The sequence below is a fragment of the Fukomys damarensis genome, unplaced genomic scaffold (assembly GCF_012274545.1).
Source record: "Fukomys damarensis isolate Sample0158 unplaced genomic scaffold, DMR_v1.0_HiC HiC_scaffold_34, whole genome shotgun sequence".
Lineage (NCBI taxonomy): Eukaryota > Metazoa > Chordata > Mammalia > Rodentia > Bathyergidae > Fukomys > Fukomys damarensis.
Window position 1 is genome coordinate 21871763 of NW_022900946.1, and position 21985 is coordinate 21893747.

Below are 21985 nucleotides of genomic sequence, written 5' to 3' on the forward strand. Positions count from 1 at the left end.
CAGACGTGAGATGGGACACACCAAGGTTAGCCACAGTGACCCTGGGCCCAGGGCAGTAGAGATCCCTGCCATGGCAGTAGGGAGGTGGGCTGTCAGCTCCCACAAGCCCGCTGCAGTCCTTGTGACCTCAAGGATGTCTCTCACAGGTTTGTGCTTAGGCACAGTGTGCAGGAGCTGTGTGGGGTGCAGTTCTGGAAGGGAGAAGCTCAGCAGGGGCCCTGGGACACCTGATTTCCCATGATGTGGATACTTCGGCCATATGCTCTAGCCTGGGATATTTGGTCTCTTGGTTCTGAGTGTCACCTCTACAGCTGTGCATGTGTGCATGCATGCATATGTGTGTTGAGGGGGTAAGGGTGGTTTGAGGATAGGACGAGGACCAGATGAAACTTCAGTGACCACAGGTCGAGGCTAAGCAGCCCTGCTCTCACCACACCTTCATAGTCACACTACATTTCATTTGTTGATAGCACACATGGGTGCCCTGAAAGGACACAGGGCCACTTGTCTGGATCTCTACCACCTATCACAGCCTGAGACCGAATGCCACTTCCTGCTTATTCCTTCTTCCAGGGAAGCACAGGTCAAACCCCTCCTACCCACTTCCGGTGGCTGCAGGATAAAGGGGCCCAGTGGCCTAGGGAGGAGGAGTGTGGAGTCACGCCACGGTAAGGGCCCATCCCCTCCTGCACCTCTGGTGGCTCTGGCCCTCTCCATCCCTGAGCTGGCCACCCCAACCCCTCCGTGCCTCTCTGCTCCACAGATGCTGAGCCTGCTGTTTGTGACCCTCTTCCTCGTAGGGTGCTCTGTCGCTAAGCCCCCAGGTGAGTCTTGACCCCCATCGTGCCATCCCATTCCCAGAGGCCTTGGCGAGCCCCGTCCCCAGCTCCTGGGGCCCGTGCAGCAGACTGAGGGTCTTCTGTCTGAGCCCAGCCTCCCTGATGCTCCACATATTACTTACAGCAGGGGCCATCGACAAAGAGCTGGTGGGCATCGTGGGGGGCCACAATGCCCCTCAGGGGAAGTGGCCGTGGCAGGTCAGCCTGAAGGTGTACAGCTACCACTGGGCGGCCTGGGTGCACAGATGCGGTGGCTCCCTCATCCACCCACAGTGGGTGCTGACTGCTGCCCACTGCATTCACCAGTGAGTACTGCTTGTGCTGTCCTGGTGGGATGTGGGTGGAGAGAGGAGGTGCGGGTGAGGTCTGGGGACTGGGGACTCCAGGTGGTTCTGCTCAGGACTTCTGAGCCCTTCCCACGTACTCAGTGGGGGCCCCATAATGAGCTGTCCTCGGGGCTTCTGACTGCAGTAGAAACGCTGACCCGTCAACCTACCGGATCCAGGCTGGGGACGTCTACCTGTACGGGGACCAGACGCTGCTGAGTGTGAGCCAGGTCATTGTCCACCCAGACTTCGTTTATGCTCATCTTGGTGCAGATGTGGCACTGCTGAGATTGGCGGAACCCGCAGATTGCTCTGCCAACGTGAAGCCTGTCAAACTGAGCTCCCTCAATCTTAAGGTCACCCGGAAGGACGAGTGCTGGGTGACAGGGTGGGGCGATCTCAGTTTCTTTGGTAAGTGTTGGCGACGACCTTGTGTATTCCATCGGGAGCCTCTGTAGCTGAGGCCGAGGCAAGAACAGGACTGAGGGCAGAAATACTTCTTATTCTTTTGTACAGAAAAAAGTTTTTTTGGAAACAGAACACATAGCTAGCTCTCTTATTTCTCTGATGCTTCCATGGGTAGAATCTTAGGATGGCAGAGGGACATGGGCCAGAACATTGGGTTCCCCACTCTGTTTTCTAGGAGGGGAAGTTGAGGATCAGGGTTGAGAGGGACCTGGAGAGGGCGCAGCTCACCTCAAGCCTGGATACGGTGCCCATCAGGACTAGCCAAGTTCAAGGCGCTTATGGGAGGGGCCCGAGCACCCGCACTTCTGCCAACTCCGGCTCCCTCCCACCCCCAGGATGGCTGCCACCACCCTTCCGACTTCAGGAGGTGAACGTGCAGGTGGTGGAGAACTCTCTCTGTGAGGAGCTGTACCAGAACGCTTCTAGGCACCGCTACAAAGACAGGAGAATCATTCTCGACAGCAATGTGTGCGCTGGCAGTGAGGGCCGGGGGCCCTGCTTTGTGAGTTCAATCTACCCTTGTCTCCTGCCATCCCCTTCATCTACGCTTCAGGGCCAGTATTCATCGTTCCTTTTTCTACCTAGGGCGACTCCGGTGGCCCCCTGGTCTGCAAGGTCAGAGGTTCCTGGACCTTGGTGGGAGTGGTCAGCTGGGGCTACGGCTGTGCCTGGCGTGACATTCCTGGAGTTTTCGCTCGGGTCCAGACCTATGTGCCCTGGATCCAGCAGCAGATTCACAGTTCTTCCTGAGCCCAGTCTACTGACCTCCACTGGCCAGCCAAGGAGCCTGCTGCCCTCCAGCGCCTGGGTCTGCTGCTTCTGCTTTTGCTTACCCAAGACGCACTTTCTCCTCCGGCCTCCTCACAGCCCTGGACTTCCCTGACTGCTGGCAGGCTGAGGGCCTGTGCCTGGCTCTTGCTGTCTGTCCCTCATGAAAGGGCACAAGGTGTGTGGGGCGGGGGTTTGAGCTCCGAGGAATTCGTGCCGGGCTTGCTGAGCACCGAGCTGCTGGAGGACACCTGGATATTTCTGCTTTCTGCCTATTCTGAATAAAGATGCTACGAACCATCCTGCTGAGGCTTTTGTGTGAGCACAAATCACCCTTTCTCTGGTACAAACACCCACAACCGCCACTTCAATGCCCTTTTCCAAATTCCCAATCAAGGCCTTAACCCTCCAAAGTTGGGGCTCAGGTGAGCCCTAGGTCTGACACATGCCAATCCCGTCTCTGCGTTCCACATCTTGTCCCCTACCCTGGGACTCACAGGTGGTTATCAGGTGTAGATCTTGTCACCCTGTTCCTCCAAGGACAGAGAACCCACATATGTCCTGGAGCCCAGACTTGACTGTGCAGCACAGGAAGTGGGTGACCCTCACGGAGGCACCTGCCCATGCCCCGGAAGGCTCAGTTCTCCAGCCCAGCCCACCAGAGGGGCAGGGCTTTCGACCCTGCTCCAGGCCTCCTAGGACGGTCAGGGAAGGGGGTGGGAATTCAAGGAGGAGCCTCTGCTCCTTCTCTGTGCAGGTCCTCAACCGGCAGAGAAGAATACGGGGTGGGGTGGTGTGGTGTAGACAGAAAAAGGATTTGCAAAGAGAGCCCTCTGGGAGAGCGGACAAAGGAGCTGATTACATGTGCCCGGCATGCACACACCCTGTCCCCACCATCTGGAGGGACGTCACTTCGAAACACAGGCAGGAATTCCACAGCAGCACGGGAGGTGGTTAAAAACCAGGCTCGCAGCTCACGTGGCCAAAGAGAGCCCCACGCATTCAACCTTCAGCACCAGCACTGACCAGAGCACTGACAACGTGTGCCCACCTACTCGCTGCCCACCCGGGCTCCCTACCTGTTGGTCCTCCGAGTATAAGGCTGGGTGCTTTTCCCAGGATGAAGACACCACATGCATTAAAACTCAGCTCCTTCTAACACGAGTTGCCTGTGACCACCCGGTGGTGAAATCCATCACAAGAAGAAGCATCTTCTGGAAGCTTGCCCCTGGCCAGTAGAAATTACTGGCCTTTAGCCCACCCCAGTATGAAAAGAACAGAAATCTGCTTTTTCCTTTTGTTCTGGGAGCAGCAGCTTGGCCAGTCCCTTGAGCAATTGTTCACAAGACATTCCCCAACCTTGTAAGGTCTGGGCTGGGCGGGAGTGTGCGGGTTTGAAATGTGTAGCCCGGGCTCATTTTGACTGTCTCTGTGTCCAAGGATCCCTTTGCTTGGTATCAAGCTCTTCCTTGAAAGACTGGTCATGCAGTGGAATGGAGCAAGCTTATGATGTCCCTGCTATGTAGTTTATAAACCTCCCTCTGCTGGGATGGAGTGTGGAACAGGGCACTGTGGATATCTGTGTAAGCCAACTGACGACAATGGACAGTCCCATGACTTTCTGGCCAGCATGTCTGGCCTGTCAACATGGGACAGCTCAGAGGTGCTGTTCTTAAGTGTACAGCCCTGTAGATTCCCTGAGCGATGCTACTGATGAGGGTGTGACCCTTGTGAGATTTTGCTGAGTGGCATTGCTGGATTTCTGCATGCTTTTCGTTGGCCTCACTCTGTAGCAAGTTGCAACTAACCCTAGCCTTTGCTGTGGGTGCCCGTTGATAAGTCATAGTAAGTCACATGGCTCACAAGCTGGCTCTGTTTTCTTCAGTTTTGCCGCCATAGCCCACTGTCCCAGTGCACCCAGGCCATGGGTTAGACCAGATGGGCCCTTAGTCTACAGGGGTGCTAGTTTCCAAAGAAGGGGCTCTGGGTGGGGGTGGCTTGCTGCACTGCTCCGTGATCCTCCCTCAGTCTCCATCAGCCAGTGGCTTTGTCTCCAAGGTTTTGTCCTCAGTCTTTGGGAACATCTAGTGGGACATCCCTAGAGAGTGGGGCCGGATGCCTCCGCAAGCCGCCTCATTAGCTGCCCTTGGTGCTGCCCACTGTGTCCCCAGGTGATCCCCACAGTAGGGAGGCCCAGGCTGTAGCCCGCTTTAGCTCAGAGCTCATGGGGAGGAGAATAAGTATCCCTAAGTCAGTGCCCTCTCCATGCAGGTCTGGGGGCGTTCTTGACTTCCTGGCACAGGTTGGTAGTTCCTGCAGGCTAGGCTCCTTTCAAACTTGCTGTTCCCTTAGGAATGGCCCAGGCTTTGCCCAGTTTCCACAAACACAGAAGATGCACTTTCATTTTGGCTATGGTACTAGTAGAAATGTTTTAAACAGCAAATGCTGTTTAAGGAGAAAATTCAAAGGGAAACCCATGAAACAGCAACTGAATGCCGAGTCCCACACAGAGATCATTTATAATAGATATGGTCATAGTCAAGCTGAGCTATACCGCGTTAGGTTCCCTGAAGAGGTGCATAGCGAATACAAAACAGGCTTGTTATATTTGTCATTTTGGGGTTGATATACGTTTCCCAATTTTCTTGGTGCCAGAATGCTTTCTGGAATATTCCTGGTAGACTTACTTCCTGGAAATAATGACCAACAGCCCCTGGGTGCTTCCTAGGGCCATGGTTCAGTCCAAGTATTACCAGGTGGGTCACGTTCTTGTCCCGAGACAGCACTACCATCCCTATCTTGTTGAAGAGAAAAGTGAGGCACAGAGAAATGCGTCATTTCCCCAGAGCCTGCACACACCTGCAGACACAGGCTGGGGCCGCACAATCGCCAACCCTGGGTCTTTTCCTGTTTCCCTTTTAGGCCAAATCCCACAAGAATACACAGTGCAGGGTCAGTCCAGGCGCTCACAGTGAACACAGGGCACCAATGCGGCAAGACCGGCTTCCCCAAGGGGCCCAGGCTGCCCTGACCAAAGGCAGCTGAGAATCCCAGGCCTTCCCACGCCGCTTCACCCCAGGCCCCCTCTCCCATCCCTGCCTCCCAGGCTGATGTCCCACTTGCCCCAGCCTGAGCCCGGCCACTCCCAGATACCGGGGTGGGGGCGCCCAAGGTGCTCTACCATCTCCACAGCCCCACTGACTGTCATCTAACATGAGAGACAGCAGGGAGCCAGCCTATCTGATCTTTTGCCAAGATCTTTTGGAGTCTTCTCCAAGATTCTAAGCAAAAGGCAGGAAGGACTTTTCTGGCCTTGCAGGAGCACTGTACCCGGCGAGGGATTCTGCGATTGTCACTCGTGTGGTTTCATTTGATCCCAGGCTGGGTTATTGTAGGGACTGGGGAGAAACAAGATCACGGACCATGCATCCCCAGAGGACTCAGCCTCTGTCCTGAGATGCGGTGTCCCTGACTGGTTCCTCTGCTCAGCTTTCCCAACCTGCTGTCTTGCAACACTGGCCCTGGGCAGCCACATCCTTTACCTAACGGTGTCCATGACCCAGGCATCTTTGCTACAGGGCTAGATGCCACATATCATTGGCTAGTCCCCTGACCCCGATCCTAACGGTTGCATGACCCTGCTCACACATTCTGGGTTCTCTCTCTGATGCTATCGCTGAACATGTCCAAGGTGGCCTGGTCGAGATCCTATCAGAGCCACCAAGTTCCTGTCCAGGCCCTGGTGCTGAACAGTCCCAGCTAGGACCACCAGTGAGGGGCCTCAGGTTGATCCCACCCAGATAAGGACACAAGGCCGCAGCATTGCTACAGAGAGCAGCACAGAGTGTGTCCCTCACAGAGGTGGCCTTCCTGTCGCCTACTAGGCTGCTGTGGCCATCCTAGGAAGCCGCTCCAGGCAGGTATGAGGGCTGCACCCTTTATGCACCAGTACTGTTATTTATTCCTGTCTGTCTGCCCCAGGCTCATCTGTCATCTTCCCAGGCCCAGACTCGTGCCCCTGAATTCCAATCCTGGAGTCCCTGCCATCTTTGGTCCCATCCTTTCCTTGTGTGTTTGTGTGGGAAGTCCCTCAGACCAGGCTCCAGCCATCCAACCTGCTATCACTTTCCTGAATCCAGCCTGTCACTGTGGGCAAAAGAAGAGTATGTGTTCTGGGTAGGAACAGGAGTGTTAGCTGGGGGCCTTTGGGGCTCCCTGGCATAAGAGTGACTTCGATAGGTATGGGACACACCAGTGTTTGTCACAGAGGCCCCAGGCCCTGGGAGTTGGTGATTTTAGCCTGTGGTAGGCTCCACCCAACTCTGGTTTCTCATATCTGTAGTGAGGTGGGCTGTCACGTCCCTGAAGACCGCTGCAGTCTGTAGGACCTCAAGGATTTGTCTCCCAGGCACACGTGTGGGCAGTCTGCAAGCACCACAGAGTGGGCAGTTCTGTAAGGTGGAGGGCATTTGCTCTCTCATGACCTCGATACTCTGACATCTGGGATGGTCATTCCCCCGGTTCAGAGTGGGATGTCTGCATGTGGGTATTGGTTGAGGTGGTGCTGACCTGTCAGACTCTTGTTGAGGGTCCTGCCTAAGAAAAAATGACACATTTCTGAGCATTGATCTGGGCCAACCAGCTCAATGCTCCCAGTGACACTACATTTCATGCACAGATGAGGAGTCTTGGTGCCCCAGCATCCAGGAAAGGACACAGGGCCTCTTGTCTGGATCTCTACCACCTATCACAACCTGAGACCGAATGCCACTTCCTGTTTGCCCCCTCCTCCAGGGAAGGACAGGTCAAACCCCTCCTACCCACTTCCGGTGGCTGCAGGATAAAGGGGCCCAGTGGCCTAGGGAGGAGGAGTGTGGAGTCACGCCACGGTAAGGGCCCATCCCCTCCTGCACCTCTGGTGGCTCTGGCCCTCTCCATCCCTGAGCTGGCCACCCCAACCCCTCCGTGCCTCTCTGCTCCACAGATGCTGAGCCTGCTGTTTGTGACCCTCTTCCTCATAGGGTGCTCTGTCGCTAAGCCCCCAGGTGAGTCTTGACCCCCATCGTGCCATCCCATCCCCGGAGGCCGTGGTGAGCCCCGTCCCCAGCTCCTGGGGCCTGTGCAGCGGACTGAGGGTCTTCTGTCTGAGCCCAGCCTCCCTGATGCTCCACGTATTACTTACAGCAGGGGCCATCGACAAAGAGCTGGTGGGCATCGTGGGGGGCCACAATGCCCCTCAGGGGAGGTGGCCGTGGCAGGTCAGCCTGAAGGTGTACAGCTACCACTGGGCGGCCTGGGTGCATAGATGCGGTGGCTCCCTCATCCACCCGCAGTGGGTGCTGACTGCTGCCCACTGCATTCACCAGTGAGTACTGCTTGTGCCGTCCTGGGGGATGTGGGTGGACAGAGGAGGTGCGGGTGAGGTCTGGGGACTGGGGACTCCAGGTAGTTCTGCTCAGGACTTCTGAGCCCTTCCCACGTACTCAGTGGGGGCCCCATAACGAGCTGTCCTCGGGGCTTCTCTCTGACTGCAGTAGAAACGCTGACCCATCAACCTACCGGATCCAGGCTGGGGACGTCTACCTGTACGGGGACCAGACGCTGCTGAGTGTGAGCCAGGTCATTGTCCACCCAGACTTCGTTGATGCCGGTCTGGGTTCAGACGTGGCACTCTTGCAACTGGCAGAACCAGCAGATTGCTCTGACAATATCACGCCTGTCAAACTGAGCTCCCTCAATCTTAAGGTCACCCGGAAGGACGAGTGCTGGGTGACAGGGTGGGGCGATCTCAGTTTCTTTGGTAAGTGTTGGCGACGACCTTGTGTATTCCATCGGGAGCCTCTGTAGCTGAGTCCGAGGCAAGACCAGGACATGAACACAGGACTGAGGGCAGAAATATGTCTTATCCTTTTGTAAAAGAATGAATAATGACAACAACAGAACACATTTCGGGAAACAAGAGAACACCTTGAGCCCTTATTTCTTAAATCCTCCACCTGCAGGTGGAGACATGCGTGGGTATCGTAGGGGACACGGGCCAGCACATGGGCCAGCACATGGGCCAGCACATGGGCCAGTTCCCCACTCTGTTTTCTAGGAGGGGAAGTTGAGGATCAGGGTTGAGAGGGACCTGGAGAGGGCGCAGCTCACCTCAAGCCTGGATACGGTGCCCATCAGGACTAGCCAAGTTCAAGGCGCTTATGGGAGGGGCCCGAGCACCCGCACTTCTGCCAACTCCGGCTCCCTCCCACCCCCAGGATGGCTGCCACCACCCTTCCGACTTCAGGAGGTGAACGTGCAGGTGGTGGAGAACTCTCTCTGTGAGGAGCTGTACCAGAACGCTTCTAGGCACCGCTACAAAGACAGGAGAATCATTCTGGATGACATGCTGTGTGCGGGAAGTGAGGGCCGAGACTCCTGCCAAGTGAGTCCCACTTATCCATGTCTTCTCAGACCACCATCACCCAGGCTTCAGGGCCAGTATTCACCATTTCCTTTGCTCTCCAGGGTGACTCCGGTGGCCCCCTGGTCTGCAAGGTCAGAGGTTCCTGGACCTTGGTGGGAGTGGTCAGCTGGGGCTACGGCTGTGGCTGGCGTGACATTCCTGGCGTTTATGCTCGGGTCCAGACCCATGTGCCCTGGATCCAGCAGCAGATTCACAGTTCTTCCTGAGCCCAGTCTACTGACCTCCACTGGCCAGCCAAGGAGCCTGCTGCCCTCCAGCGCCTGGGTCTGCTGCTTCTGCTTTTGCTTACCCAAGACGCACTTTCTCCTCCGGCCTCCTCACAGCCCTGGACTTCCCTGACCGCTGGCAGGCTGAGGGCCTGTGCCTGGCTCTTGCTGTCTGTCCCTCATGAAAGGGCACAAGGTGTGTGGGGCGGGGGTTTGAGCTCCGAGGAATTCGTGCCGGGCTTGCTGAGCACCGAGCTGCTGGAGGACACCTGGATATTTCTGCTTTCTGCCTATTCTGAATAAAGATGCTACGAACCATCCTGCTGAGGCTTTTGTGTGAGCACAAATCACCCTTTCTCTGGTACAAACACCCACAACCGCCACTTCAATGCCCTTTTCCAAATTCCCAATCAAGGCCTTAACCCTCCAAAGTTGGGGCTCAGGTGAGCCCTAGGTCTGACACATGCCAATCCCGTCTCTGCGTTCCACATCTTGTCCCCTACCCTGGGACTCACAGGTGGTTATCAGGTGTAGATCTTGTCACCCTGTTCCTCCAAGGACAGAGAACCCACATATGTCCTGGAGCCCAGACTTGACTGTGCAGCACAGGAAGTGGGTGACCCTCACGGAGGCACCTGCCCATGCCCCGGAAGGCTCAGTTCTCCAGCCCAGCCCACCAGAGGGGCAGGGCTTTCGACCCTGCTCCAGGCTTCCTGGGCCCCTCAGACATGGGAATCCAAGGGCAAGGGCCTAGAGGTGGCTCCCAGTACTGGTGACACTGGCCAGCGTTGGATGGTGGTGGCTGTCATGGACCAAGGGTAGAGAGAACCTGAAGCTGCTGAAATAGGCCATGTCCCATTGTCCCCTTCATGCTGGGGCAGAGCTGTGCTCAGACTTTCCTCTCCTCCAGCTGAGGCTCCTCTGACTCCCTGGGAGAAAGGGCTGAGCCTTCAGGTCCTATGCTGCATTCCCTAGGGCCCCAGGGGAAGCAGTGCAGCCTCTCCATCCAGCTGGGATACAGGGTGTGGTGTTCTAATTTGTCACCTCAAGGTCCTTTTAGGTCCCTCTCATCACCAAACTCCCGTTGCTTTCTGCTGGTGGTGTCCAGGGAGCCAGATTGCTGGCAGTGGCCAAGTTCAATTTCATTTGGTCTTGGCCTCTTGTTCAAAAAGCAGGAAGCAGACTTTTATATTCTTTAGGGGTTGCTTTAAAAAAAAACTGGTAATGGTACCCTTAATGATTACACTGAGCTACATTCCTAGCCCTTAAAAGACATTTATTTCAGACTGGTTTTCACAACTTTGCCACCTTGCCCAGGCTAGGATGAAATTGCAATCGTCTTGCCTCAGACTCCCAGAGTGTACACGCTGCTTCTGGGTCTCTCTTTTCGGAAGCTTTATTTGCTGTTTTCCTGCCTTGCTGCTTTGGAGAGGTATGCTGGGAAACCCGAACTCCCCCCTCCAACCCCCCAAGGTGGATGAGAAATGAGACCACACACGTGTAGAATCCACGCACAGGGTCTCCACGCACAGGGTATCCCAGGCCTGAGGACTCCAAGGCTCTGCTCCTGCACCTGGTGCCTTGGCCACCTCCCCTCCTCAGATCTCCAAGTTTCCACCCTGAGCCAGCTTGTCAGTTCTTGATGCTAAAGAAAAATCAAGGCTGGGGTCGTGGAGCCACCTAGTTCCTACCCACTCAAGACGTCGCCGTCCCTGCCACGCACTGGTGTCCACATCACCCCAGCGTGTCATTCAGCACAGTGTTGTGGAGGGGAAAATCTCTGAGGTGGGAGGTGGCGAGATGGGGTGGGTGTGGCTGGAGATGTTCCCAGGGTCCTCCAGCTCCAGCAGGGCGATGTCTGTGCAATTTCGGACGGTGTAGAACCGGGAGTGTGAGACGATCCGGCTGATGGGCAGCAGCTGGATGTGGTAATGGAGGTGCTGCTCACAGTTGCACCCGGATTTTTGTGGGATCGGTGACATTCATAGGGAAAGGAACTCTATCTGGAACAGGCCAAGTGCACTTGGCACCATGGAGGAAACCATGCTCCACCTGCTATCTCCAAGGACACTCATGGTCTTAGGCAGTGAGCTGCAGTCAGCACCCACTGGGAGTGGATGAGCGAACCCTGCAGAAATGTATCCAGGTGAGGTGTTGACCCTCAGGCTCACCTGCCAGGGCCACTTGCGGCCAGGGGCCTCCTGGCTCCCCACTATGCCATGGTGGGGTGGGCCAGGTCTGGGGGTGGGGCCAGGAGCAACCTCAAAACCAGAACACAGCCCCACCCTGGTTCAAGCCTCTAAACCCATCTGCCCCAGCCTGTGGGGTGTGGGCAGAGACAGGGCCAGTCCAGGAAGGACTCACCAGGGGCTGATGTGGACCAAGCTGGACAGGAGGGACACCCCTAGCGCCAGCAGGCTCAGCATCAGGCTCAGCATCTGGGAGAACCGGGAGGGAGCAGTGTGAGCCCGGCCAGGAGTACGGGCTGGTTGGGGTCAGAGGAGGGTGGGGCCCATCAGGATTGGGGGTTGGTGGACACCGGGGTCTGGGGCGTCAGCGCTCCAGCATATGCTCAGATGTTGGGGTCTCTGAGTCAGGAGAATTTATCCTGGCCAGGCCTGCTGTTCTGTACTCCCCATTTATCCGTCCAGAGTAGCCAGGGTCAGAGGAGGGGTGCCCCATCCTCCAAACTAGAGGAGGAGGAAGTGGATGACTCAGAGTCAGAACCCAGGCAGCCAGGGCAAGATAGGATCGGTCTCACCCTCCCCTGAGAGACCCAGACCTACAGATAGATCCTGCATTGTGGCCTCTGAGCCTTATCTGCGCAGCCATCCTAACTGGAGTGTACCCAGTTATCTTGGGGATCTGTGCTTCATCAGCTGAGGTGACAAGTGCACGGGCTCCAGGACAAGATGGACTCCAGGCCACTGCCTGCATGTCCATCCACCCCACTCCTGGTTTTCCCCAAGGACCCCTCCTTACCTTGGCCTCTGAACCCCTGACCTGTGTGTCTCCATTCTGGCCTCTGCACATCCTAGGGCATACGCTCTGGTATCCTCCCGGGAAGCATGGGGCAGACAGGTGGTGTTCCATTCAGTGAACCTGCTCCCTCCTCATTCTCAAGTCGAGGGCAAGTCTGATGAGATGGGACCAGCAGGTGCCCACAGGTGATGGGGAGGTGGGCTGAGAAAAGATATGGGACTGGGTTGGGAGGGGAGGGACATGACACAGAAGTCCAGGTCTGCAGACACCACTAAATCATGAGACCTTTGGACCCGGTCCTCCATGGAATGTTCCAATTGGCTTAGACCTGGGAGGTAAACGAATCAGTAGCTGTGAAGATGTGAGTGTTATGATTGGTGGACGCTCGATCAATCAGCAGCTGCGAGGATAGAAGTGTTATGATTGGCTGACGTTGGACCAATCAGGACTGGCCTGATGATGCTCTTCCCTTACTGGAGAGGAGAGGAGGGGAGGGGAGGGGAAAGGATAGTTACATCTTGAAGTGTTTCTCTTACATTTTTCTCTAGTAGTTTCAAAGTTTCATGTCTTACATTAAGGTCTTTGATTCTTTTTGCGGTGATTTTTGTACAACATCGGAGATAGGGGTCTAGTTTTAATTTTCTACATGTGGGTATCATTTCTACTTGTTAAAGAGGCAGTCTTTTCTCAAACTGTATTTTGGGCAACTTTGTTGAGAATTAGATGATTATAGATGCATGGGTTTATTTCTAGGCCTTTCTGTTCTGTTTTATTCTATTAGCGTGTGTCTATTTTTAATGCCAATGTCATGCTGTTTTTGCTAGAATGGCTTTATAGTAAATTTTGAAATTGGGTATTGTGATGCCTCCAACTTTGTTTTTTGCTTAGGACTGTTTTGGTTAATTGGTGTGTTTCCATATGATTTTTAGGATTTTCTATTTCTTTTTTTTTTATCTTATTGAGTTTATTGGTACATTTTAGGTATACATTACAGTTACATTCATCATTGGGATCTTGTACCTTGACATGACAGGTCTTGGTTCTCATTTTTTCCCCTTACCTCTAGGATTTTCTATTTCTACGAAGAATGACATTGGCATTTTCATGGGAATTATACTGGATCTGTAGATCATTTTCAATCATATGGCCATTTCAACATTTTTTTTTTTGTACTGGGATCGAACTTGGGACTCTGTGCTTGCAAGGCGGGTGGCGGCGCCACTGAACTAAATCCCCAGGCCTGTATTTCAGCAGTTTTGATTCCCCTGGGCTGGGGATTTAGCTCAGTGGCACCATGCCTGCCTCCCAAATGCGAGGTCCTCAGTTTGATACCCAGTACCAAACAAAAACAAACAAAAACAAAACAACCCAAACAACAACCCCCCCAAGCCCCCCATTTTGCTTGTCCCAATCATGAATATGGGGGGTCTTTTCATTTCCTAGTGTCTTCTTCCATCTTTCTTTGCTTCCCCTCCTTCCTTTTTTTGTTTTTTTTCTGAGACAGGTTCTCAATAACTTGTGGTTCACCAGCCTCAATCTCCTACGTGGCGGGTTTGTAGGTGTGAGCCACCATGCCCAGCAATTTCTTTCTTAAATGTTTTACAGTTTTCATTGTCGGGGTCTCTCATCTCTTTGGTTGGGCTTTTAAAAGCTATTGTGAGTGGGATTTGTGTGTGGTGATTTTGCAGCCTGATATTTGCTGAATTTGTTTACCAGTTCTAAGAGCTTTCGGTGGACTCTTTAGGGGTTTCTCGGTATAGAGTCACATCATATGCAAACAGGGATAATTTGGCTGTTTCTTTTTCCTTATATACCCCTTTTACTTCTTTCTCTTGCCTCACTGCTTTGACCAAAATTTCAAGTATTATATCAAGCAAGAGTGGTGAGCACAAACACCATTGTCACATTCCTGCTTTAAAAGGAAATGCTTTCAGTTTTTCTCCATTCAGTATAGTGTTGGTTGTGGATTTGCCATACACAGTCTCTGTTATGCTTCGGCGTGAAAATTCTATACCTAGTTCATTTAAGATTTATATCATAAAGTGATGCTGAATTTTATCAAAGGTTTTTTTCTACATCTATTGAGGTGATCATGTGACTTTTATCCTTGGTGAATTAAACTTAATAATTTGCATTGAGGCTGCATCATGCAGATCATCAGGTCATTTCTCTTATGCCTCAGTTTCTCCACATCTGGGAGGGCAGCCCTGACCTAGAAGGCCTCAGTTGGACCCTCTAAGCCTGGCCTGATTTGGAGCAGAGAAAGTCCCAGGCCCCAACAAGAGCCCCAAATCATCTTGGCCATCAGACCCTGGCCAGACAGAGGACCGTTAGGAAAGATCTGCCCTGTGCCTTATCCTGTGGTAGAGACCACGGGACCTGCGGACAGATGAGATGACAGGGACTTTGCAGAGGGTGAGGACTCTGGTCACAGGGGGCCGAGCTTCCCTGGCAGGCTTAAATCGGCCCTGGGACTGTATTTCTGTAATATTTTCTTTCTTTTTAAACATATTAAAATTCTAAAAATATTTTAGAACAGTTCGTTTATTTTTTAGTACTAGGGGCTAAACCTAGGGCCTTGTGCATGCTAGGAAAGTGCTGACCCCCAGCTTTCTTTTTACTTTTATTTTGAGATGGGGTCTTGCGTTTTTCCTGACACTAATTTCTGTGTCTGTGTCTTATTGCACCTGATTAGAACAAATCCCAGGCACAAATTTTTAAAACAAACTGAAAACTAGAGAATAGGTCTACGACATACTGAAGTGAAAGTAGAGGTAAATAAATGGAAAGACATCACATGTTCATGGCTTGAAAGCTGTGACAATATTACTGTGAGAATTCTACCCATAGTGATCTACAGATTCAGTGTAATCTCTATCAAAATTCTAGTGGCCTCTTTTGCTTTTCAGAAATGAAAAAAACCAACCCTCAAATTCATGTGGAATTAAAAGTAGCCCCAAATAGTTAAAACCATGTTGGGAACAGAAAAAAGGTGGAAGGTGCCAGGTGTGGGGGTGCATATCGGTAACTCCAGTGATGCAGGAGGCTGAGGCAGGAGGATTGCAAGTTCCAGCCTGGGCAACTTAGTGAGACCCTGTCTCAAAATAAAAATAAAAAGGGATGGGATGTAGTTCAGTGGTAGAGCATCCCTGGATTCAGTTCCCACTACAAATCAATGTCAAAATTTTCTACAGGGCTGCAGGAGTCCAAACTGAAGTACTGATGTAAAGACAGATATACTGATCAATGAAAGAGAACTGAAAGTCCCAAAAGAGATGCGCACAGAGGGTCACTTGAGTGCCCCCAGAGTGCCAGGACCACTTTACCCCTACTAGGGTGGGTAAAAAGGAAAATAGCAAATGCTGTGGAGAAACTAGAGCCCTCGTAATGTGCTGGTGGGGATGTGCAGGGGTGCAGTGCCTGTGGAAACGAGTTCAGCGGTTCTTTGGGAAGTTAAAGGTATAAATACCGACGACCCAGAAATCCCATCCGAAAGGCACTGACAACAGGCCTTCCATTACAGGGAGACACATGTTCACGGCAGCACTGTTCATGAAAGCCAAAGGCAGAAAGGATTCAAACAATGTCCACGAGTGGATGGATGAATAAACACACTGGAGAGTCCACAGGGGGGCGCTGTTCAGCCGCAGGGAGAAACAGGGCCCAGATCCACGCCAGAACACGCAGGAACCTGCAAATCGCGGGGAGACAAAGAAGCCGGACCCCCGCCTCCCCCAAGACTGCGATTCCATTTGTATGAAATATTTGGAATCAGTAAATCCACAGGACAGGACACAGACTGGAAGTTCACAGGGGCTGAGGGATGGGGAGCACGAAGGGTGTCTGTTTAAGGATTCAGGGTCTCCTGTGGGGTGAAAGTGTTAATGTACTGACCGCTACCAACTTATTCACTTTGAAATGATGAATTTCACGCTGTGCGAATTGCACCTCGCAAAGTTTTAGTTGAACGGCAAATGAAAAACAATTTCACTAGTTTCAGTACTGCCATTATGTGTCACATGAGGAGAGGTCACTCATGTACAAAAACAGCTGTTAAGCTGTTTCTGGAGAGTGGGCTGTTTTAAACTTCCTCCTCCTGCCCCAGTTTTGGCTGCCTCTCGCTTCACCAGTGTGGCGATTACCTATTGGGACCAAAAGGATTCTAACCCTGGGCAGCAGGATTCCTGCCCAGCTTTAATGACCAAGCGGCTGTAAGATAACATAACGTACCAACACTGAGTAAAGGCAGAATAAGATAAAGATAAATCTTTCTCCCAGTGAGAAGGGGGCTTCTGTGAGGCGGAAGTAAATGATCTTGTTAATTTGAAACTGAGGTGTGCAGCTGTAGTTTTGATGCAGGTCATCAACAAGGAACAAAATTCCCTGAACAATGCATTTCCCCCACAGCTACATGTATTAACTGAGACCATTTCCCACATCCTCTTCATCCTTATACAATCCTCACCTTGCAACCCAATAAAATCTTTTCTTATTCTAATTTGGGTAAATTGTTTTTACCAACCCCCATCATTGGCCCTCTACACAATAAGCACTTGGTCTTGTCATCCTATGATATATATATAGGAGACAAGGTCTCACTACATAGTTGAGACTGCCCTGGAACTCACTATGTAGCTCAGGCTGGTCTCGAACTCACAGCGATCCTTCTGCCTCAGCCTCCCGAGTGCTGGGATTACAGGTGTGTGCCACCACGCCTGGCTCTCAATCTGTTTCTTTTCCACAGTTATTATCTGATGTATGAACTGGCCCTGACGGGACTCTACGGGCTCCTGTAGCTGGCTACTGTGTCCTCATGTCTCTTGGGATTTTCCCTTGCATGAGATTATTTCGAGGTCCCCTTGCACTCCCCGGATCCAGACATTTCTCCAGGAAGCCTGGGTCCTTCCAGGGGCACAATGTGCTTGGCAGCCAAGAGGGAGAGATGGGTGCCGCTCAGGACTCCTGGGGGGTCTCTGCGCTCATCAGCCCTTCTCAGGGGACAGAGCGAGGGAATACACGTGTACCCACGTATGCACACTACCGCCACGTGTGCACGATGGGTTTACACACAAGTGTGCACGCACATTCACGTGTGCACGTGTGCACAGCAGCTCACCCCGGTGTATCTGCATTTCGGTATCTAGGTGGGAATCCACGGGCTCCTTCTTTCTCGTGCCTGGGTGGTAATGCTGCCCCTGGCGCTCACCCGGATCGACTCTTCTCCATCTTGGGCCGCTCCCATCCTCTACGGCTGATTTGCCTCCTCCGCACTCTGCATGCATCTCTCCCGCTCCCATGCAGCCTGACTCCCACCCTGTCCCCGTGGCTCCCAGAGACTCAGAACAGAGGCAGAGAGAAGTGGGCACGGCTTACTTGTTTCGACAGCTGCAGCCCCTTTAGGGCCTTGTCTGCAGCCCCCGGCTGACCAGCGAGGGCAGTGTGCCCTTCACAGATCACCCACACAGACCGCCGCCCGTGTTTCCGCTGGACCGAAAGCCTTATTGTGGCACTGGAAATGTGTTTTTCTTTCTCCTTTCCTTCCCTCTCTGCCTCCTCCATACTTTACTTTTGGGCACAGATACACATGCTGTAGATGCTTTTCCTGGGCTCTGGATGGCTCTTTTGTTTTCAGAACAGTGCCATTCAACGAGCAGGAGGTTTTTTTTTTTTTTTTTTTGGTAAAGTCCAATTTACCCAGTTTTTTTTTTTTTCTATGTTAGTGTTTCTCAGTGCCCTCTGTCTGTGCAAGGTGGTAATTCTCTCCCTAGGTGTTATATAGTTTTAATTTTTATACTTAGGTTTATGATCCGTTTTGAATCAGTTCCTAGGTGTGGCTGGAGTAACAGCTGATGGCCGATACTCTGGAATAGACATAAATATTCCAGCAACATGTGTGGTAAGGTATCCTTCCTGTCTGACAGTTTGTGTGTGGGTTTCACCTGGACTATTGCTTGCACCGATCCGTACACCATCCTATGGTCTATCCACCTCCCACCAGCGCAGGGACCACAGCCCCGACCCTTCCTGCGTCTGTGCCTTTCCTAGAGCCTCTGTGGCCCCCATACAGCCCGCGAGAAGCAAAAGTCTCCGCGGTGGACTTGCAATCAGACCTAGTCCAACCCGCACGGCACCATGCACCCAGAACTGCGGCTTGCATGGGAACACCTACCAGGTCGTCCCCACTCGGACTCGGCGGAGGGCTGTTCTCACCCTTCTCTGGAGGGCCTCCGGTCTGCCCAAAGGCCGGGGTGGTCAGCTGGGGCTGTGAACTGAATCCACCGCCCCTCCTGGCTGGCCTCTTCCCGTGGCTGCTGGTCTTGGGAGATCCCGGCAGCCCAGTACGAGCTGCGCATCTGACCTTTGACCCTGGCCCGCATGACCCCGGTTCCCTCTTCCACGCAGAGCAGAGAGGGAGAGGGCCACATCCGGGACCTGCTCAGGGCCGGCAGCAATCGTGGTCATCCCTGCCTCCTCTCCTCTTGGGGGAAACAGGTGGGGAAAGGGCAGTTAGCTGCCAGGGTCTCACCAGGAGCCGAATCACTGCTTCTTGTTCATATTCGCCCAACCTTGCAGGACCTATGGTAGCCCTGGCAGGTGTTCAGCACCAACCGGGCGGAGGGCAGTTACCGGCTGCGCGACAAGACAACGCCGCTGTAGGTGGAGCAGCCCAGCCCTGCCCCGCTGAGTGGACTGCAGCGCGCCCCCTCTGGCGGAGACCTGGTTCAGAGTAAGTCAATCGTAAGGATCTCAGTCCCTCAGACACTGATTGGTCTGGAGTCAGCCGATCATAATACATCCTCATAGCCACTGATTGGTTCAGTGTCAGCCTATCAGCACAATCTTATCCTCACAACCACTGATTGGTCTGAAGTTAGCCAATCACAGCAATTGCATTCTCACAGCTGCTGATTGGTCCACCTCCCAGGCCTGAGCCAATTGGAACACTACTTGGAGGACCAGCTCTGGAGCCTGTGACTCAGTGGTTCCTGCAGGCTCCAGACCTCTTGTGCCCCCACCCCCTCACCATATATGGGTGCTCTGGATCCCATCTCATTAGCCTTGGCCAAGAGAGGCTGGAGGAGTTTGTTAGAGAAAAACAAGGGAGCAGATTCATTGAGTGGAATACCACTTGCCTGTCCCATGCTGCCTGGGTGGAGCCCAGAGCAGTATGCCCCAGCGTGTACAGAGGGCAGGGTGGAGGGACCCAAGGTGGGAGTCCAGGAGCCCAAGGTGAGGAGGGGGTCCTGGGGAGAGCCAGGAGTGAGGTGGATGGATGGATCTCGATGTGGAAGGGCTCAGAGATGGTTTTGGGGAGGAATGCCCAGAAGAGATGGGTGTGGGTCTCTTCTTGTCTCTGCCTGCCGTCCATGCACCATGCCCTCTGTTGATGGAGTGCAGATGCCTGAGATAATCAGTTACTCTCTGGTCAGTGGAGCTGCACAGATAAGATCCAGAGGCCATGCTGCAGGATCTTTCTGCAAAGTGTGATCTCTTGAAGACAACAGGGCCCCTTCCTGGCCAGAGCACTTGGTACTGCTCCCTCCGAGGCTGATTCTTCCTCTGACAAGGAGGCCTCATATGACTGTTCTCCTGAAGCGAGGCGAGGATAGCTGAGCCCTGCTCTGGAGACTCAGAGGACTTCGGGTGAGGCGACACTGCTGTCCGTGGCACCCTGTTGCTCCTTCGAGGGAGGACACGGACATGGGCTCACACTTTGTGTCCTATTAGGAAACACACAGAGTGCGGGAACGTGTAGTCCCCAGTTGCCACTGTGCCTGCAGTTCTTTGGTGAGACATCTTCGCTCCTGACTGGGTTAGTAGTCCGACCACAACAGCTGAAAGCTGGAACCATTCTAGTGCTAGAGATCCAGCAACTGAGAGAGGGACCCTCAAACATGCAGTACTCAGCTTATCACCAGGCCCACCGAGGAACCCCAATACACAGAGGGACTAGTGGATCCTGTGAAAGGAGCCCCTTTCACTCCCCTAGTTCACTGCAACTGGACTAGGGAATCACAGGGCCTGAAACTCCAAGACCCTATAAGAGAGGGTGGCTGGGCCTCTGCTCTCTAACAATAGGACTGGTGGGTACCAGATGGACATATGGGTAGTGGGGGCATGTGTCACATGGCAGACCTGGGTCTGAGTCATCCACTTCCTCCTCCTCTGGATTGGAGGGTAGGGCGCCCCTCCTCCTCCAACCTGATTTGCTCTGGGGAGATAAATGGGGATTTGAGGGCAGGCGGGGCAGAGAGGAAAAGGACTGGCCAGGGTAAGTCCTCCTGACTCAGAGACCCTGACATCTGAGACTCCAGTGTAGACCAACCCCTAATTTCCACGGGCTCCACCCTTTGCTGACCCCAGCTAGCCCTGACCCCTAGCCAGATTCATGCTGGGGGACTGACCCTCCTGATTCCTCTCAGATGCTGAGCCAGATGCTGAGCCTGCTGGTGCTGGCACTGCCTTTGCTGTCTGGTCCGGTCCACGCAGTCCCTGGTGAGTCCTGCCCAGGCTGGCCCCGTCTCTCCCTGCAGCCTCGCACCCCATAGGTTGGGATGGGTGGGCTCAGAGAAGCCCAGAGTCTCCCCAGCACTGGGCAGGGTTGAGCCAGGGTGGGCCTGTGGCCTGGTGTTGAAATTACTCCTGGCCCCAGCCCCAGGCCTGGCCCTGGAGCGAGCAGGCATTGTGGGGGGCCAGGACGCCCCTGGCAGCAAGTGGCCATGGCAGGTGAGCCTGAGGGTCAACAACAACTTCTGGATGCATTTCTGCGGAGGATCACTCATCCACCCCCAGTGGGTGCTGACTGCAGCTCACTGTGTGGGACCGTGAGTGTCCACAGGGCTGGCGGGTGGGGCGCGGTGCCAGTTTCTCCCAGGGTGCTCCAGAGCACAGGCCTGAGTAGGGCTTTGATTTTCCCAGGCACATTATGAGCCCTGAATTCTTGCGGGTACAGCTCCGAGAGCAACACCTTTATTACCAAGACCACCTGCTGCCCATTAGCCGGGTCATTACACACCCTGACTACTACGAGGTCCAGACTGGTGCAGACATTGCCCTGCTGGAGCTGGAGGACCCTGTGAATGTCTCCAGCCACATCCACCCCATCTCTCTGCCTCCTGCCTCCGAGACCTTCCCCTCAGGGACGCTGTGCTGGGTGACGGGCTGGGGTGATGTGGACAGTGGTGGTGAGTGGCAGGGACAGTGAGGGCTTGGACAGGCAGGGACCTGGGTATACCGGCTGCAGGGCTCCTTTGGGGGGACAGGGATGGGCCTTGATCTGTTCCTCCCTGAGATTACTCCTTCTCTCACCCCAGAGCCGCTCCCGCCCCCATTTCCCCTGAAACAGGTGAAGGTCCCCATAGTGGAAAATCACCTCTGTGATGCCAAGTACCACATTGGCCTCTCCACGGGGGACCACGTTCACATCGTCCGCGAGGACATGCTGTGTGCTGGGAATAGCCGAAGAGACTCCTGCCAGGTGGGCCCCAGCCACACTCACCGCACACACCTGTGCATTCTGGCCTTGCTCTTGAGCACTGACTCTTACCCTCCCCAGGGTGACTCCGGAGGGCCACTGGTCTGCAAGGTGAGGGGCACCTGGCTGCAGGCGGGCGTGGTCAGCTGGGGTGAAGGCTGTGCTCAGCCCAACCGGCCTGGCATCTACACCCGTGTGACCCATTACCTGGACTGGATCCACCGCTATGTCCCCAAGGACGCCTGAGCTGGCTTGGCTGGGCTGCCCCTGCATCAAGGGAGAAGAGGCCCCTCTCGCCACCAGCAGGCTGCCTCCTGCCCAGCTGAACCCCACCCAGTCTTCCCTGCTTGCCCCGAGCCCCCTCCCCTGTCTGGAGTCCCTGGCCCTCACACCCTTCCCCTATTTGGGTAGCTGATGCGCACCCTCCTGGCAGCTGTGTCTCATTAAAATGCATG

General features: G+C 54.0%; 3 protein-coding genes and 1 long non-coding RNA gene across 6 annotated transcripts; 3 read left to right on the plus strand and 1 right to left on the minus strand.

Moving 5' to 3' along the window:
- Positions 1 to 761: 761 nt before the first annotated feature.
- Positions 762 to 2693, plus strand: LOC104859761 (serine protease 29-like). The gene is made up of 5 exons (XM_010620532.3): positions 762 to 824; positions 964 to 1144; positions 1311 to 1576; positions 1969 to 2135; positions 2219 to 2693. Exons 1-5 carry the CDS (start codon positions 764 to 766, stop codon positions 2381 to 2383), a joined length of 840 nt encoding a protein of 279 aa, XP_010618834.1. The 5' UTR covers positions 762 to 763; the 3' UTR covers positions 2384 to 2693.
- A 4592-nt stretch (positions 2694 to 7285) lies between these two features.
- Positions 7286 to 9383, plus strand: LOC104859762 (serine protease 29-like). Its single transcript, XM_010620533.2, has 6 exons — positions 7286 to 7290; positions 7386 to 7446; positions 7586 to 7766; positions 7936 to 8201; positions 8659 to 8825; positions 8909 to 9383. The coding sequence occupies exons 2-6, from the start codon at positions 7386 to 7388 to the stop codon at positions 9071 to 9073; spliced, it is 840 nt and encodes a 279-aa protein (XP_010618835.1). The 5' UTR covers positions 7286 to 7290; the 3' UTR covers positions 9074 to 9383.
- A 969-nt stretch (positions 9384 to 10352) lies between these two features.
- On the minus strand, positions 10353 to 18636 carry LOC104859886. 2 transcript variants are annotated; one of them, XR_002025231.2, is made up of 4 exons: positions 18582 to 18636; positions 12056 to 12256; positions 11438 to 11511; positions 10353 to 11201 (listed from the first exon to the last, which is right to left on the minus strand). It is a non-coding gene; the product is annotated as an uncharacterized LOC104859886 (long non-coding RNA). The 2 variants fall into 2 exon arrangements; XR_002025230.2 differs by lacking the exon at positions 18582 to 18636 and having other exon boundaries at positions 12056 to 12735.
- Positions 18637 to 18655: 19 nt separating this feature from the next.
- On the plus strand, positions 18656 to 21985 carry LOC104859763 (tryptase beta-2). Of its 2 annotated transcripts, XM_019206994.2 has the most exons (8): positions 18656 to 18782; positions 19554 to 19699; positions 19784 to 19868; positions 20479 to 20551; positions 20709 to 20880; positions 20975 to 21240; positions 21370 to 21533; positions 21612 to 21985. In XM_019206994.2, exons 4-8 carry the CDS (start codon positions 20479 to 20481, stop codon positions 21774 to 21776), a joined length of 840 nt encoding a protein of 279 aa, XP_019062539.1. In that variant the 5' UTR covers positions 18656 to 18782; positions 19554 to 19699; positions 19784 to 19868; the 3' UTR covers positions 21777 to 21985. The 2 variants fall into 2 exon arrangements, with proteins under 2 accessions (XP_019062539.1, XP_010618838.1); XM_010620536.2 differs by lacking the exons at positions 18656 to 18782; positions 19554 to 19699; positions 19784 to 19868 and adding an exon at positions 20308 to 20327.

What these genes read in the sequence shown, in the direction of transcription:
- LOC104859763 (XM_019206994.2), top strand. Translation starts at nt 20,479, where the DNA reads ATGCTGAGCCAGATGCTGAGCCTGCTGGTGCTGGCACTGCCTTTGCTG. An exon ending in TCCGGTCCACGCAGTCCCTG is followed by an intron (nt 20,552 to 20,708) that starts GTGAGTCCTGCC and finishes TCCTGGCCCCAG; the next exon opens with CCCCAGGCCTGGCCCTGGAG. An exon ending in GCAGCTCACTGTGTGGGACC is followed by an intron (nt 20,881 to 20,974) that starts GTGAGTGTCCAC and finishes TGATTTTCCCAG; the next exon opens with GCACATTATGAGCCCTGAAT.
- LOC104859762 (XM_010620533.2), top strand. Translation starts at nt 7,386, where the DNA reads ATGCTGAGCCTGCTGTTTGTGACCCTCTTCCTCATAGGGTGCTCTGTC. An exon ending in CTCTGTCGCTAAGCCCCCAG is followed by an intron (nt 7,447 to 7,585) that starts GTGAGTCTTGAC and finishes TATTACTTACAG; the next exon opens with CAGGGGCCATCGACAAAGAG. An exon ending in GGGCGATCTCAGTTTCTTTG is followed by an intron (nt 8,202 to 8,658) that starts GTAAGTGTTGGC and finishes TCCCACCCCCAG; the next exon opens with GATGGCTGCCACCACCCTTC.
- LOC104859761 (XM_010620532.3), top strand. Translation starts at nt 764, where the DNA reads ATGCTGAGCCTGCTGTTTGTGACCCTCTTCCTCGTAGGGTGCTCTGTC. An exon ending in CTCTGTCGCTAAGCCCCCAG is followed by an intron (nt 825 to 963) that starts GTGAGTCTTGAC and finishes TATTACTTACAG; the next exon opens with CAGGGGCCATCGACAAAGAG. An exon ending in AGGGCCGGGGGCCCTGCTTT is followed by an intron (nt 2,136 to 2,218) that starts GTGAGTTCAATC and finishes TTTTCTACCTAG; the next exon opens with GGCGACTCCGGTGGCCCCCT.